Source organism: Panicum virgatum, chromosome 7K (genome assembly GCF_016808335.1).
Source record: "Panicum virgatum strain AP13 chromosome 7K, P.virgatum_v5, whole genome shotgun sequence".
NCBI lineage: Eukaryota > Viridiplantae > Streptophyta > Magnoliopsida > Poales > Poaceae > Panicum > Panicum virgatum.
This window is the reverse complement of record NC_053142.1, coordinates 44,653,027-44,666,187: the sequence shown is the minus strand read 5'-3', so window position 1 is coordinate 44,666,187 and position 13,161 is coordinate 44,653,027. Positions and strand designations below refer to the sequence as shown.

Genomic DNA, 13,161 nt, shown 5'->3' with positions numbered 1-13,161 from the left:
TGTGTTCACAAGTCCTTTGTGATCATGCCTACGAATTTTGGTGAGATTTGGACTTGATTTGATCCTTCGATCATTGGGTTTTTGGGCGAGGCGCGGACTGGAAAAGCGTTTCTGGACTCGAACAGAGTTTTTACCTATCACCGGTTAAACTGACACTTGTGGTCATGTTGCGTCGGTTCAACCGGTGAGTAGGTCGTTCTGTGTTAGGGTTTTGGGCGTTTGACTCGTTGCACCGATGCTTAGAAATTGTTGAACGTCGGTTCAACCGGTGCTTAATGCGTTTTGGTTTGCTGGTTCTCTGGACAATTGAACCGACGCAAGGACTTTGATTTCGTCGGTTTAACCGGTGCTTTGAATTTTAATTTTGTGATCCCTCTGGACAACTGCACCGGTGTTGGTGTTTGATTTTGCCGGATCATCCGGTGTGTAACACCGGTTGAACCGACGCTGTTCAAACCCATCCGTCGGATCAACCGGTGCTCACTTTTCTCTCTGCTGCCGGCTCTACTCATCGGTTGAACCGACGCTGTTCAAATATGTGCGTCGGATCAACCGGTGAGTTATACCGTGGTATTTCTCACGCTGCTTTTTGGTGATTGCTTCCGCGTTGGATCTTGTTTGTTCCTAGAGCTTTCTTGTGTTGGTGTGGCTCCTCCTTAGCTAATTCACACTGTGAGTAGGACTCTAGGGTTGGGCGTGTACTTCGGGACTAAGCCGATCTTTCCGTTTGCAAGAATTTTTAATCGGCTCCCATTCACCCCCCTCTGGTCGCCCCTTCGGTCCCTCAAAAACTAAAACCATCAGCACTATCTTGTGGGCAATGCTTGTTAAGGGTCGAAAGACCCTTGCCTGTGCACCTACCAATACAGCAGTATTGGAGGTTGCAACTCGAATTGTCAATCTTGTTGGGAGGCTGTCAGATGGCGGCGTGTGCTTCCTGAATGACATTGTTCTATATGGAAACAAACAGAGGATGAAGATAGATGATGGAAATATCCTTTCCGCGGTTTTTCTTGACTCTCGTGCCAAGCGCTTATTACCATGTTTCATGCCAAACACTAGCTGGATGCATTGCTTGTGCTCACTTAAAGATCTCCATGAGAATTCACCAAAGAAGTACCAGTTGTACATTGAGGATATTATTGAACAGGAGATATCTAAGAAGGATGTACATGAAGACCCTTTGCAAGCATGTCATAGAAAGGATAGCTGTGAGCAGAATAGGAAGGAGTATGAAGACAAAGATAATGTCTGTTATAACAAATAATTGCATGGCTCTGGAGATGTGAAGCAAACATTAACTGTGCAACCTTTCAAACATTATCTGAAGGATGATTACAACAAAACTTTTGGGAATTTGTATGATTGCATTGATATATGAGGAATGTTGAGTACTCTATCCTGCTTGTGATGAGTGAATTGTCAACCGTGCGGTGCGATCGTGCGCTTGGTCTTTGGATTGCAGGTACACGGGCGTCGAGTGTCGACGGAGAGCTGCCGTGGAGGTGCTGTGGCTGATGGACCGTGCGGTGGACGGCGGTGAAGGGCAGCCGGGACCGGAGCTCGGGCCGGGCGGCAGCTGTGGCGTCCACTCCTGGATCGAGGGCGCAAGCGGCGACGGAAGGCGGGTTTCTTGGTTTGCGCCACAAAACCAAGGAGGCGGACGGCGGTTGAAGACGCCAAGTCGTGGAGGCACGGGCGTCGGTCTCGGGACTGACAGAGGCGACTGGCGTCGATGGCGTCTAGGGCCTCGCTGCGGGCGAGGAGGTGACGGGCATCGGGCGGCGTCTAGGGCCGTCAGAAGGCCGAGGCGGGAACGGCGTCTAGGGCCACGGCGTGGAGGCGGGAATCTTCCCGCGCGTGAGGTTTTGGTGGTTTTCTCAAAACCGGCCACCTACCCGGGTTTCGCGGACCCTCCAAAACCGCGAACTGTATCTTCATCAAGACGGCGGCATCGCGAAGAAGACTTCGTTTCGAAGAAAGAACCTCGGCCGTCGGATGAGATCGTGTACAGGGGGTGCTGCAGGCCAACCGGTCTGACCGGTCCCTGGCACCGGTCTGACCGGTCTAACCAACCGGTCTGACCGGTCCAGCGTACTGGTCTGACCGGTCCCGCGGGTATAAATACCCCTTCATTTGTGTTAGGTCAAGTGCGGCTTTTGTATTGTGTCCGTGAATTGTTCTGTTCTCCAGGCCGCCGCCCCTGTGTTCCTCTCCCTCTGTTCCTCTCGTTTGAGTTGATTTTGTCCATGGATTGTTGAGACCTTGTGTGGGATTTGATTGGGAAAGGAGGCCCTATCCTCCTCGTGCCCTCTGAGCTTTTGATTCGATTCAATCCCCTCGTTTTTGTGCCCGTTTGTGATGGATTTTTGTTTCGTTTTTGGTGCACACGATTGCGAGGAGGCTATGAGTTCTTTGCTGTGATTCCTGTGCCTCTAGCCCTGTCCTAAACCCTCTGGAATCACTAGCTCGTTCGAATTCGATTTCTTAAGTTCTAGAGAAAACCCCATCCCTTTTGATCTCCTCCATAATTCTCAAGATTCGTTGATCTTTAGGACCAGATCTTTTGAGGATATGTTCACGGGGTAGGGGCGAAGCTATCCCCCAAGTTTCATCGATTTTCGTGGTCGTTTGGTTGAGATTCTTCGTTTGAATCCAAGTTTTCGGGGGTTTTCTGGGTGCCACTAGTCAGACCGGTAGGCAAGACCGGTCAGACCGGTCTGCTTTTTCCTGAACAGCCGAGACCGGTCAGACCGGTCCAGTACACCGGTCAGACCGGTCCAGGCAGATCAGGTCGGCTGTTTTTCCGAGTCGCTTCCGATTTGCTTCGTGGTTTCGCTCGCTCGTTCGCGGCCTTTTGTGTTGGTTTAGCTTTTCAATAGCTATTCCAAAATTTTGTCAGAACGTTTGAGGGTTTGGGGGATTTTGGGATATAGGCCGACGATTCGAATTTCGAAGAAATTTTAATCGGCTCCCATTCACCCCCCCTCTGGTCGCCGGCTTCGGTCCCACAATTGGTATCAGAGCTTGGTTGAGGTTTTCAATACCCTAACCGGTTCGAAAACCACTTGGCGACCATGGCGAGTCTTGGTAAGATCCCGGTGTTTTCTGGCGAGGACTATGCCTACTGGAAGGTTCGCATGAGAACCTTCTTGCAGAGCATGAGAGCCGAGGTCTGGGAGATTACCAAGAACCAGCTTTACGAGGTGCTGGCTGTTCGGACCACGCCTCTTCAGGTGACCCAGCACGAGGCTAACGCCAAGGCCGTCAATGCATTGTTCGCTATTGTTTCTCGTGCGGAGTTCTCACGCGTCCAGGGTTTTCAGGAAGCCCACAAAATTTGGACATGCCTTGAGAACTATCACGAGGGTACACCTCAGGTGAAGGCCAGACTGTTCGAGACTCACTTGCGTGAGTACGAGAACTTCACACAGGAGCCGGGTGAGAGCATTGACCTGATGTTCAGTCGTTTTCAGTCGATTGTGAACAAGGTCAATGCGAACAGATCTGCTGGTGCCCTTGAGTACACAGAGCATGAGAAGGCCCTTAAGTTGCTTTACGCACTTGATCGCTCTGTGTGGGATCTCAAGGTGAACACCATCATTGAGTCTGCTGGCTATGAGACTCTGACGGTGAACGAGCTTTTCAGCAAGCTCAAGGCCACGGAGGTGGATAACCAGACACGAGCCAAGCTCAATGGTGCCCCTCCTTCCAAGAGCGTCGCTCTTGTGACTGGCCCAGGTGTTGGATCGGGCTCTAACGCTAACTCTGCTCTTGGTTTTTCTCTTGCCTCTTTGCCTTCTGTTTCAGATGAGCAGCTGGAGACGCTGGGCGACGACGACTTGTGCCTCCTCATCAACAAGTTCCAGCGCGTCTACCACAATAGGCAGAGGAAGAAGAACCCCGGGTGCTACAACTGTGGCGATCTGAACCACTTCGTCGCCGATTGCCCCAAGAAGTCCGGCGGTGGCCAGAACAACTCCTTCGACTACTACCACCACCGTGACCGCGACGAGGGAGGCTCCAACAAGGAGCGTCGGCGCCACAAGCACCGCAGTCGTGACCGGGGAGGACGCTTCGACAAGGAGTCGCTCAAGAAGCGCTTCCAGTACAAGGCCAAGAAGCGGAGAAGGCCTTCCTGGCGCAGCTCAGCGACCTCGACAAGAGCTCCGACAAGCTCCGACACCGACCGCTCTTCTTCACCGACCTCCGACGACGACGACAAGAAGAAGAAGAAGCGGGACAAGGAAGCCACCGGCTTCATCGGCCTTTGCTTGGCGGCCGGTCGGCGCAAGAGCTTCTGCACCATGGCGGGCGAAGCCAATGGTGCTCGTGCGTCTTCGGGTGGACATGCTACACCGACGCACTCCAGCTCTTCTCCTGGATCCGAGAGCGATTCAGAGGTAAACTCCACGATCGACCTGCTTGATACAGAGGTTAGGGAGTTGTACGCCGCTCTCGACAACTAGAAGAGGCTGCTTAAGGAAGCAGCCAGAGAGCGTAGAAGCTTAGGGCTGAGCTGGCTTGTGCTAGGGAGAAATCTAGTGAGGATGAGTGCGCTGGTTGCATATCTCACATGAATGATCTTGTTGCTCTCTGTGCCAAGCATGATGAGAACGTCGCGAACTTAGATGTTGCTAAGACTTCGCTTTCTGACGTGTCTCACGAGCTAGCCAAGGCCAAGCATGAGCTTGAACTTGTCAAGGACGCTCCCATTGTTAGTGATGTGCTTGAATGCGATGAGTGTCCTATCTTCAAGTCTGATCTAGCTTCTTTGCAGTCTAAGTTTGCTACTGTTGTTTGTGAACTAGAGGAGCTTAGATCTAGGACTGCTTTGCTTGGCACTTGTAAGCTTTGTCCCACGCTTAGGTTGGAGCTAGAGGAGAAGAATGCTTTGATCAAGTCTTTTTGAAAAGACTAAGGTCGTAGAGTCTAGCCCACCTATTGACTGCTCTATTTGCCCTGGTTTGATTGCTGATTTAGATAGTCTTGCGGTAGAGAAAGCCAACTTGGAGAATGAGAACACATACCTTAGGGCGATTCTGAGTTGGGTTTCTAGCAGTGAGCCGCAGTTGGGCATGATGATTAAGCAGTTCAAGCGTGGTGATGGGTTTGGGGTCGGTTACACATACACGAAGTCAGACTTTGACAGGTTGTATGGTAAGATTGGCAAGGCTGCTGGAAACACTGCTAGCACAAGCACGCAGCCTTCGCTTGTTGACCCCGCGGATGGTGTGCTTAAAGAACCACCGAAAGCACCTCCGCAGAAGCAGGTTTGGGTTCCAAAGCCCAATGCGCTGAGGAACCCCCTCGACACGCTCCCTGCTGCCGCAGCCCAGGTTGCCCAGAAGAAGGGGCTGCTCCTCCCCGTCCGAAGGCTAGGCCTCCACCTCCCAAGCGTGAGGTGAGGTACCACTGCGAGTTCTGTGACAGGGAAGGTCACCTGGAGGAGTTTTGCTTCAGGAGAAAGCGGGCTGTGAGGCGAGAGCAGGAGAGACGGAACGCTGACATGTACTCTGCTCGGGTGCATGGTCCTCCTCGGCGTGGTGATAGGCGAGATGCTAGGGCGCGCCGTGTAGGTGGAGGTCAGGGAGACGGTGGTGGTTACCGTGCTCCAGCAGGTGGTCGCTTTGCCGGTCGTGCTCCTGGTCATTTTCAGTACGGCTATGGACCACGGGACCGAGGCTTTGGAGGAGGTTTTGAGGCTCCACGCCATCCTCGCTGTAGTGCTCGTCAGTCACGCGGTAGACGAGACAGGGGATACGCTTTACCTGACTTTGCTTACCCTTCTGTAGAGCAAATGGCTCGTCACTGGTTTGCTTCTCACTTTGCTAACCCCAGTGTCGAGACGTTTGCTCCTCCTTTGTCTCGATGGTTATGCAGGTTGGAGTCCTGGAGAACAAGTGCACCATGGATCTTGGTCTTATGGAGGTTTGATCAAGACTTGATGGTTCTCCAAGGCTGATGGATAGCCCATGGTGGCGGTTGTATCCTATGTACATTTGAGTTTGCCCTTTGAGTTCTTTGTACATTGTCTGCTTGTGACATGTTGTAGATTCTTTATCTCATACTTGCTTTGCTTGCTAGGTCTGTACTTGTGCTTGGTGGACTAGCCACTCTGTATGCTAGTTTTTGTGGTTTTCATCTTGTCTTGACTCTTGCTAGTTCAGGGTGTGTGCTTTGTCCAGTCCCCTCATGCTTGTGTAGCTTTTGCTCCTTAGGTCCGGTTGCTAGCTCAAGTATCTTCTTCATATAGTCTTACTGCCTTGGTTCATCTTGTTGAGTACCTTTAGATTATTCTAGGGATATCTTTTGTCTTGATATGTTCTAGAGTGTCTTTTGGTATACCCTTGCATGTGGCTTGACTAACACCTAACCATTTGCTTGAGTCTTGCTCTGGATCTTTGGTGTTTGCTATCTTCTTGTGTCCTAGCTTCTCTTGTGCTAGGTATCACTTGTTGAGGGGGAGCTCTACCTCAGGTGCCGATGATGATCCGGAGTTACTGCGCCGGCTGCAAGCTCCGGCCCCTTCTGCTTCGACTACCTCAGCTCAGGAGGACGATCCAGTACCACTACTTCCACTTCGATCGTTCACCTCTACAAGAACCTGTTTGAGCAGAAGGTGGACCCGCTGAGGACGCAGGGGAGGTGACCTCGAGCTTGCTATGCTCTAGGTCCAGCGGGATCTTCATCGAGGTATGTGAGCGTTCGGCTTGTACGTTTTCCTCTCAGGATGGACTTGTGATTTCCTGATTGTTGCCTTTTCCATGGTACTCAGTTGGATCCATTTGGTCTAGTCCTGTGCATCATTGAGCCGTTGTATTTGCTGATTTCTTCAGTTGCTTAGCTTTTGACTTTTCTTTGTCTTTCTCTTAAGTTTTAGTTTGGTAGTTGCATTGTGCATATGCATTGTACATGGTTGCATTTTGCATTGTCTCACTTGCACTAGCATTCTTGTATACACTGCTATGATCTTCTAGTGCCTGCTAGTGTGAGTTGATAAATTTGATCATGTATAGCTTGCTCCACTGTGTATATGACATCATCTGAGTTAAGCTATTTTGATTTGAAAATCTGAAAACATGATCACCCTGTCTTGGCTACTAGCATGTTAGGGCGTGTTGATATGCTTTACTATCTTATTCATGCTAGTGTGGCTTTCGTTCAGCAATTCATACTTGAAATGATCTAATTCTGAAAAAATTGCTTGAACTGTTCTTGAAATGGAATGAAAAGATCCAGGTAGGATTGCTTGTCGCACTGATCGAGCTTTCAGGACGGCTCACTTTGCATTTGTGAGAACCCGGGCAAGGCTGTGCATGATTGAAATGAGTGCTTTAAGCTTTTGATTGTCTTTGACATAAGCTTGGCCTCGTTGCTAAGTAAAGCATGACAAGCTTTCAACCCCTGGCATTAAGAATTGAATGCTATAAATTTAATTGAAAAATGGATGTTGGCAACTTGTTTTGGCTGCTTTGGATCACCTTGTATGAGTATGATTAGCACTGCTTTATATTCCCTACTTGTTAGTGCTAGATCATGGGTGATGCTTTTATTTCTCCTAAAACTGAACTTGCCTAGCTCTGGACTAATTTGATATACCCTATTGAGTTAGATGCAGGTCTTGTTTATGGATGCACACGTGCTTGTGACTAGATGTTGCTCATATCCTTGTATCCCTGAATGCTTTCACTTACACCTCCTGCATTGCATTCATTGCATAGCATCTGTTCAGGGGGAGTTTCAGCTTCAGGTGGAGCTTTAGGTCTTTTTAGGCTTGATGTGTGCATGTGGCAACAAGGGGGAGAATTTTGAGAGAAGTGGTCGAACAAGGGGGAGACTTATTTGATTTTTGAAAAACTTGTTGTGCACAGGGCTTCGAGAGTGCATCATTTTGGGAGAGTTGCACTTTTGAGAGGGAAAAACTTTGCTTGGGGAGTTTCTGCTTTGTTTTAGGCTCCTGGTTTTCCTCGTTTTCCCTCTGCTTCTTGCAAGACTGCGTCGAGCGTTACCTCTGTCTTTGAGGAGTCATGTTTTGGCTTTTGATCGATTGCATCGAGCCTTTGCCCTTGTCTTAGGGGATCGATTTTGCTTGAGTAAGTGACTGTTCCTGCCTTTCTGAGCTTTTTGTCACTTGCTTGTGCTTCTTTGTTCTTTTTCTGGTTTCACTTCTCTTGGTTCATTTGTGGTGTGTTGACAATGCACTCATCAAGGGGGAGATTGAGAAATGTTGAGTACTCTATACTGCTTGTGATGAGTGAATTGTCAACCGTGCGGTGTGATCATGCGCTTGGTCTTTGGATTGCAGTTACACGGGCGTCGAGTGTCGACGGGGAGCTGCCGTGGAGGTGCTGTGGCCGATGGACCATGCGGTGGACGGCGGTGAAGGGCAGCCGGGACCGGAGCTCGGACCGGGCGGCAGCTGTGGCGTCCACTCCTGGATCGAGGGCGCAAGCGGCGACGGAAGGCGGGTTTCTTGGTTTGCGCCACAAAACCAAGGAGGCGGACGGCGGTTGAAGACGCCAAGTCGTGGAGGCACGGGCGTCGGTCTCGGGACTGACGGAGGCGACGGGCGTCGACGGCGTCTAGGGCTTCGCTGCGGGCGAGGAGGTGACGGGCGTCGGGCGGCGTCTAGGGCCGTCAGAAGGCCGAGGCGGGAACGGCGTCTAGGGCCACGGCGTGGAGGCGGGAATCTTCCTGCGCGTGAGGTTTTGGCGGTTTTCTCAAAACCGACCACCTACCCGGGTTTCGCGGACCCTCCAAAACCGCGAACTAGATCTTCATCAAGACGGCGGCATCGCGGAGAAGACTTCGTTTCGAAGAAAGAACCTCGGCCGTCGGATGAGATCGTGTACAGGGGGTGCTACAGGCCAACCGGACAGACCGGTCCAGCGTACCGGTCTGACCGGTCCCGCGGGTATAAATACCCCTTCACTTGTGTTAGGTCAAGTGCGGCTTTTGTATTGTGTCCGTGAATTGTTCTGTTCTCCAGGCCACCGCCCCTGTGTTCCTCTCCCTCTGTTCCTCACGTTTGAGTTGATTTTGTCCATGGATTGTTGAGACCGTGTGTGGGATTTGATTGGGAAAGGAGGCCCTATCCTCCTCGTGCCCTCTGAGCTTTTGATTCGATTCAATCCCCTCGTTTTTGTGCCCGTTTGTGATGGATTTTGGTTTCGTTTTTGGTGCACACGATTGCGAGGAGGCTACGAGTTCTTTGCTGTGATTCCTGTGCCTCTAGCCCTGTCCTAAACCCTCTGGAATCACTAGCTCGTTCGAATTCGATTTCTTAAGTTCTAGAGAAAACCCCATCCCTTTTGATCTCCTCCATAATTCTCAAGATTCGTTGATCTTTAGGACCAGATCTTTTGAGGATATGTTCACGGGGTAGGGGCGAAGCTATCCCCCAAGTTTCATCGATTTTCGTGGTCGTTTGGTTGAGATTCTTCGTTTGAATCCAAGTTTTCGGGGGTTTTCTGGGTGCCACCGGTCAGACCGGTAGGCAAGACCGGTCAGGCCGGTCTGCTTTTCCTGAACAGCCGAGACCGGTCAGACCGGTCCAGTACACCGGTCAGACCGGTCCAGGCAGATCAGGTCGGCTGTTTTTCCGAGTCACTTCCGATTTGCTTCGTGGTTTCGCTCGCTCGTTCGCGGCCTTTTGTGTTGGTTTAGCTTTTCAATAGCTATTCCAAAACCTGGTCAGAACGCTTGAGGGTTTGGGGGATTTTGGGATATAGGCCGACGATTCGAATTTCGAAGAAATTTTGATCGGCTCCCATTCACCCCCTCTGGTCGCCGGCTTCGGTCCCACAATATACTATACAATGATCACCCAAGAAATCCAGAAACAGGAAGGAGCTTTCAGTGTATGCTGGAGGTGCTTGAGTTGATCAAGATTATTTATGCTTTGATAAATTCTGACAACGATGATGGAGATTTATGGTCAGATGAACTGCTTGAAAGCAAAATAGAAGACAATGGCAACCCTGTGGTCTGGCCTGAACAACTGGCCATTGTACAGCTTAATTCATGCAATAAATTGAAGTTCGGTCTGGCAAGATCACTGTGTGTGAAAGAATTAAGATACCTTTGCATGAACTTGAAGCTTCCGAATTATTACAGTGAACGGTGTGTTCAACAATATCTTCTGGCAAGAACCAAATGCATTCTTTGTACAGTTTCTAGCTCATCCAGATTGTATAATGTGCCTATGGGAAATTCCTCCTCAGATATATGTGGGCTGCTTAATAAACCAGAAAACATGAAACCTCTTGAGTTGCTGATAGTTGATGAAGCTGCACAACTCAGTGTGAAACCTTTATCCCGTTGCAGCTGCCTGGGTTGAAGCAGGCTGTTTTCATTGGAGACGAATATCAGCTACCTGCTCTCGTGAAAAGCAAAGTAAGCTCCTTTAATTCAGTATTCTTCTTTGGCATTTTATTCTTGGCTCTGCTGCATTAACTTGTAATATGATTTTGTAGATATCTGATAATGCTAATTTCGGACGAAGTGTGTTTGAAAGATTAAGTTCGTTGGGCTACAGTAAACACCTTCTGAATGTCCAGTACAGGATGCATCCACAGATAAGCAAGTTTCCAGTGGCCACATTTTATGAAGGCAAGATATCTGACGGCCCAAATGTCACTCATAAGAACTATAACAAGAGGTTTTTAGCAGGAAAATTGTTTGGGCCATATTCATTTATAAATGTAGATAGTGGACATGAAACCACTGAAAAGCATGGACGGAGTCTAAAAAACACAATAGAAGTTGCTACAGCCGTGTGGATTGTGCAGAGATTGTTCAAAGGTAAATGTTAAGCCATCGTGAATATTGTTGTTTTAGTTGTGCTGTATTTTTTTGCTATGATAAGTACAATATGATTTTATGTAAATCCAATCGCAAGGCTCAAATATTTGGTGCTTAAGCTTACTTTTTTTCCCTTTTTCTTTATTGATTGCAGAGTCAGTTTCTACTGGAAGCACTACCTCTGTTGGTGTTGTTTCCCCATACAATGCTCAAGTTAGAGCTATCCAGGAAAAGCTTGGAAAAACCTACAGTGGGTATGATGGTTTCTCAGTGAAAGTCAAATCTGTGGATGGTTTCCAAGGTGCGGAGGAAGATATCATTATCATATCAACAGTCAGGAGCAATGGAGCTGGTTCAGTTGGCTTTCTCACAAACTTACAGAGAACAAACGTGGCTTTGACAAGGGCCAAGTAAGTTCCTTGCTGGCATCACATTTGATCATTTGGTGGTAGTTCCTAATCTTTTTTATAGTTGCCTTTCAACTCAAAGGGTGCATCATAATGAGGTACATATTTGTCCATCATTTTTCTTTTGTGTTGGCAGGCACTGTTTATGGATAGTGGGAAATGGGACAACTTTGTCCAGCAGCAATTCTGTTTGGCAGAAGATTATCAAGGACGTGCAGGATAGAGGATGCTTTTTTGATGTCAATGATGACAAAGATTTGTCAAATGCAATAGTCAAGGCCATAATTGAGCAGGATGATGCTGAAAATTCTGAAAATGGAATCACTGCATATAAGCAGGGCCAGGTTTCAGGTATTTAAACTGTCTTCCTAGAACTCATCTCTCGTGTAGTGATAGTTATCTGATAAATATTAAAGGTTTCGTATCTTGCATATTAAATTGTATCTCTTATACCAAATTTATTGGCAAGAACATTAGCCAGCAGACATTAAGAAGTTCTTCTTTCCCTTAATTTGCAGAAAACCAGGCTGAAATACCGTCGATGAGAGGTCCGGCACTCCCGTGGTGCAGTGCAATGTCTTTTGATTACGGCTTAGGTGTTTTTGCTACGTGGACTGTTGCGACGAATCTCCATCTCTGATGCGTGGGAACCGGGAAGCACAATAGTTTGTTGAAGTATTTTAGCTCGATGCACACTGGTTGCTCGAACCCCTTACAATAGTACTAGTATGTAATGGTGGTTTTTGGTAGTTTTATCAGTGTTACTGTATCAAGACTATATCTGGGACAATGGAATACCGAATACGGATGTTTTCTTTTGCGAAATGCGTACATATGCATTGATTCCGCCTGTCGATAGTTTGGCTCCTTCTATGCGAACTGTTTTTTTATCTATTATTTTAATACAATAGTGTTAAAAAAAGCCACCACGTTCGTCGAGAAGGTCTAGAAATTATCACGTTAATCTAAAAAAGAGAAAGATATATACCGTCGGATTTTATGAACATCTAACGGTCTAGAGTAACCCATACAGTCCTTATAGAATATACGGCTCAAATTCTAATAAGAATCTAAGGTAACCGGAACAAAATAAAAGACTGCTCCATATACCAAAGGCTGGCATCACCGTACCCTTATTCTTGCTGAGATGCCGCCCATCCCCCATCTGCTTCGTTGCTCAAATCCAAGACCAAGCGGTTGACTCCAATCCAACGTGAAGGAACATGCTGCGTGGACAGTTTTAGCGATGTCAGGGGAGGAACGGATGCCTTTAGACTACAGAAATCCACACCTTGGCATTGGTTACTGGGATGGGATTTGGAGATGCAGCAAGCTACAAGGAGCGAAGGTCTTTGGTGATGCTCACTATTTCCGTAATCAGTTCTGGATGTCACGGACTCAAGGCAGATGATGTGGTAGCACCACAAGCACCTTTAGATCAAGTGGATCAAAAACACCTTTAGATGTGCATGTGGCTCGGCACCTTCTAGACGCCCAATGCAAGCAGGCGGCCAGAACCTAGATATGTCATTTGAGGCCATCACAAGGAAGATTTGCAGCAGGACAAAAGCACCTCCATATTGACATCTTCCTTCTCTTAATGACACTGGCATCCAATTAAAGAACCTGGCAGCTTGCTTGACTTCGTTCGCATGCAGTGAGAGGAAGTGGCAATAGTCACGTACTCACATCTCAAAATTATGTGTTAAATATATCTGTATATTGGAAACTTATTTAATCAATTTACATGCTACCCTTATTAGTTGTATATTATATTATTCCTCAGCCATGAATCATGGTATAGTTACCAAAGAGATATTTACTCTATTAATCACAATGCCACATGTAGGTTGAACTGTAACTATAATCTGTTTGTTTGACAAGCTAGATTAAGTATAGGATTATGTCTTTCCTGGTAACTCAATGTTAGTATCGGGGATACTTAAAA

At 48.1% G+C, this 13,161-nt stretch overlaps 1 protein-coding gene across 1 annotated transcript in view; it reads left to right on the top strand.

Annotated features, from left to right (window-relative positions):
- The window catches only part of LOC120641559, a 52,661-nt gene extending 40,630 nt beyond the window's left edge, over positions 1-12,031 (top strand). The window contains exons 4-7 of the mRNA XM_039917727.1: positions 10,479-10,806; positions 10,961-11,216; positions 11,350-11,564; positions 11,732-12,031. Of these exons, the coding sequence (XP_039773661.1) occupies positions 10,479-10,806; positions 10,961-11,216; positions 11,350-11,564; positions 11,732-11,853 (921 nt within the window). The 3' untranslated portion in view covers positions 11,854-12,031. The remainder of the gene's footprint in view (positions 1-10,478; positions 10,807-10,960; positions 11,217-11,349; positions 11,565-11,731) is intronic.
- The last annotated feature ends 1,130 nt before the right edge of the window (positions 12,032-13,161 follow it).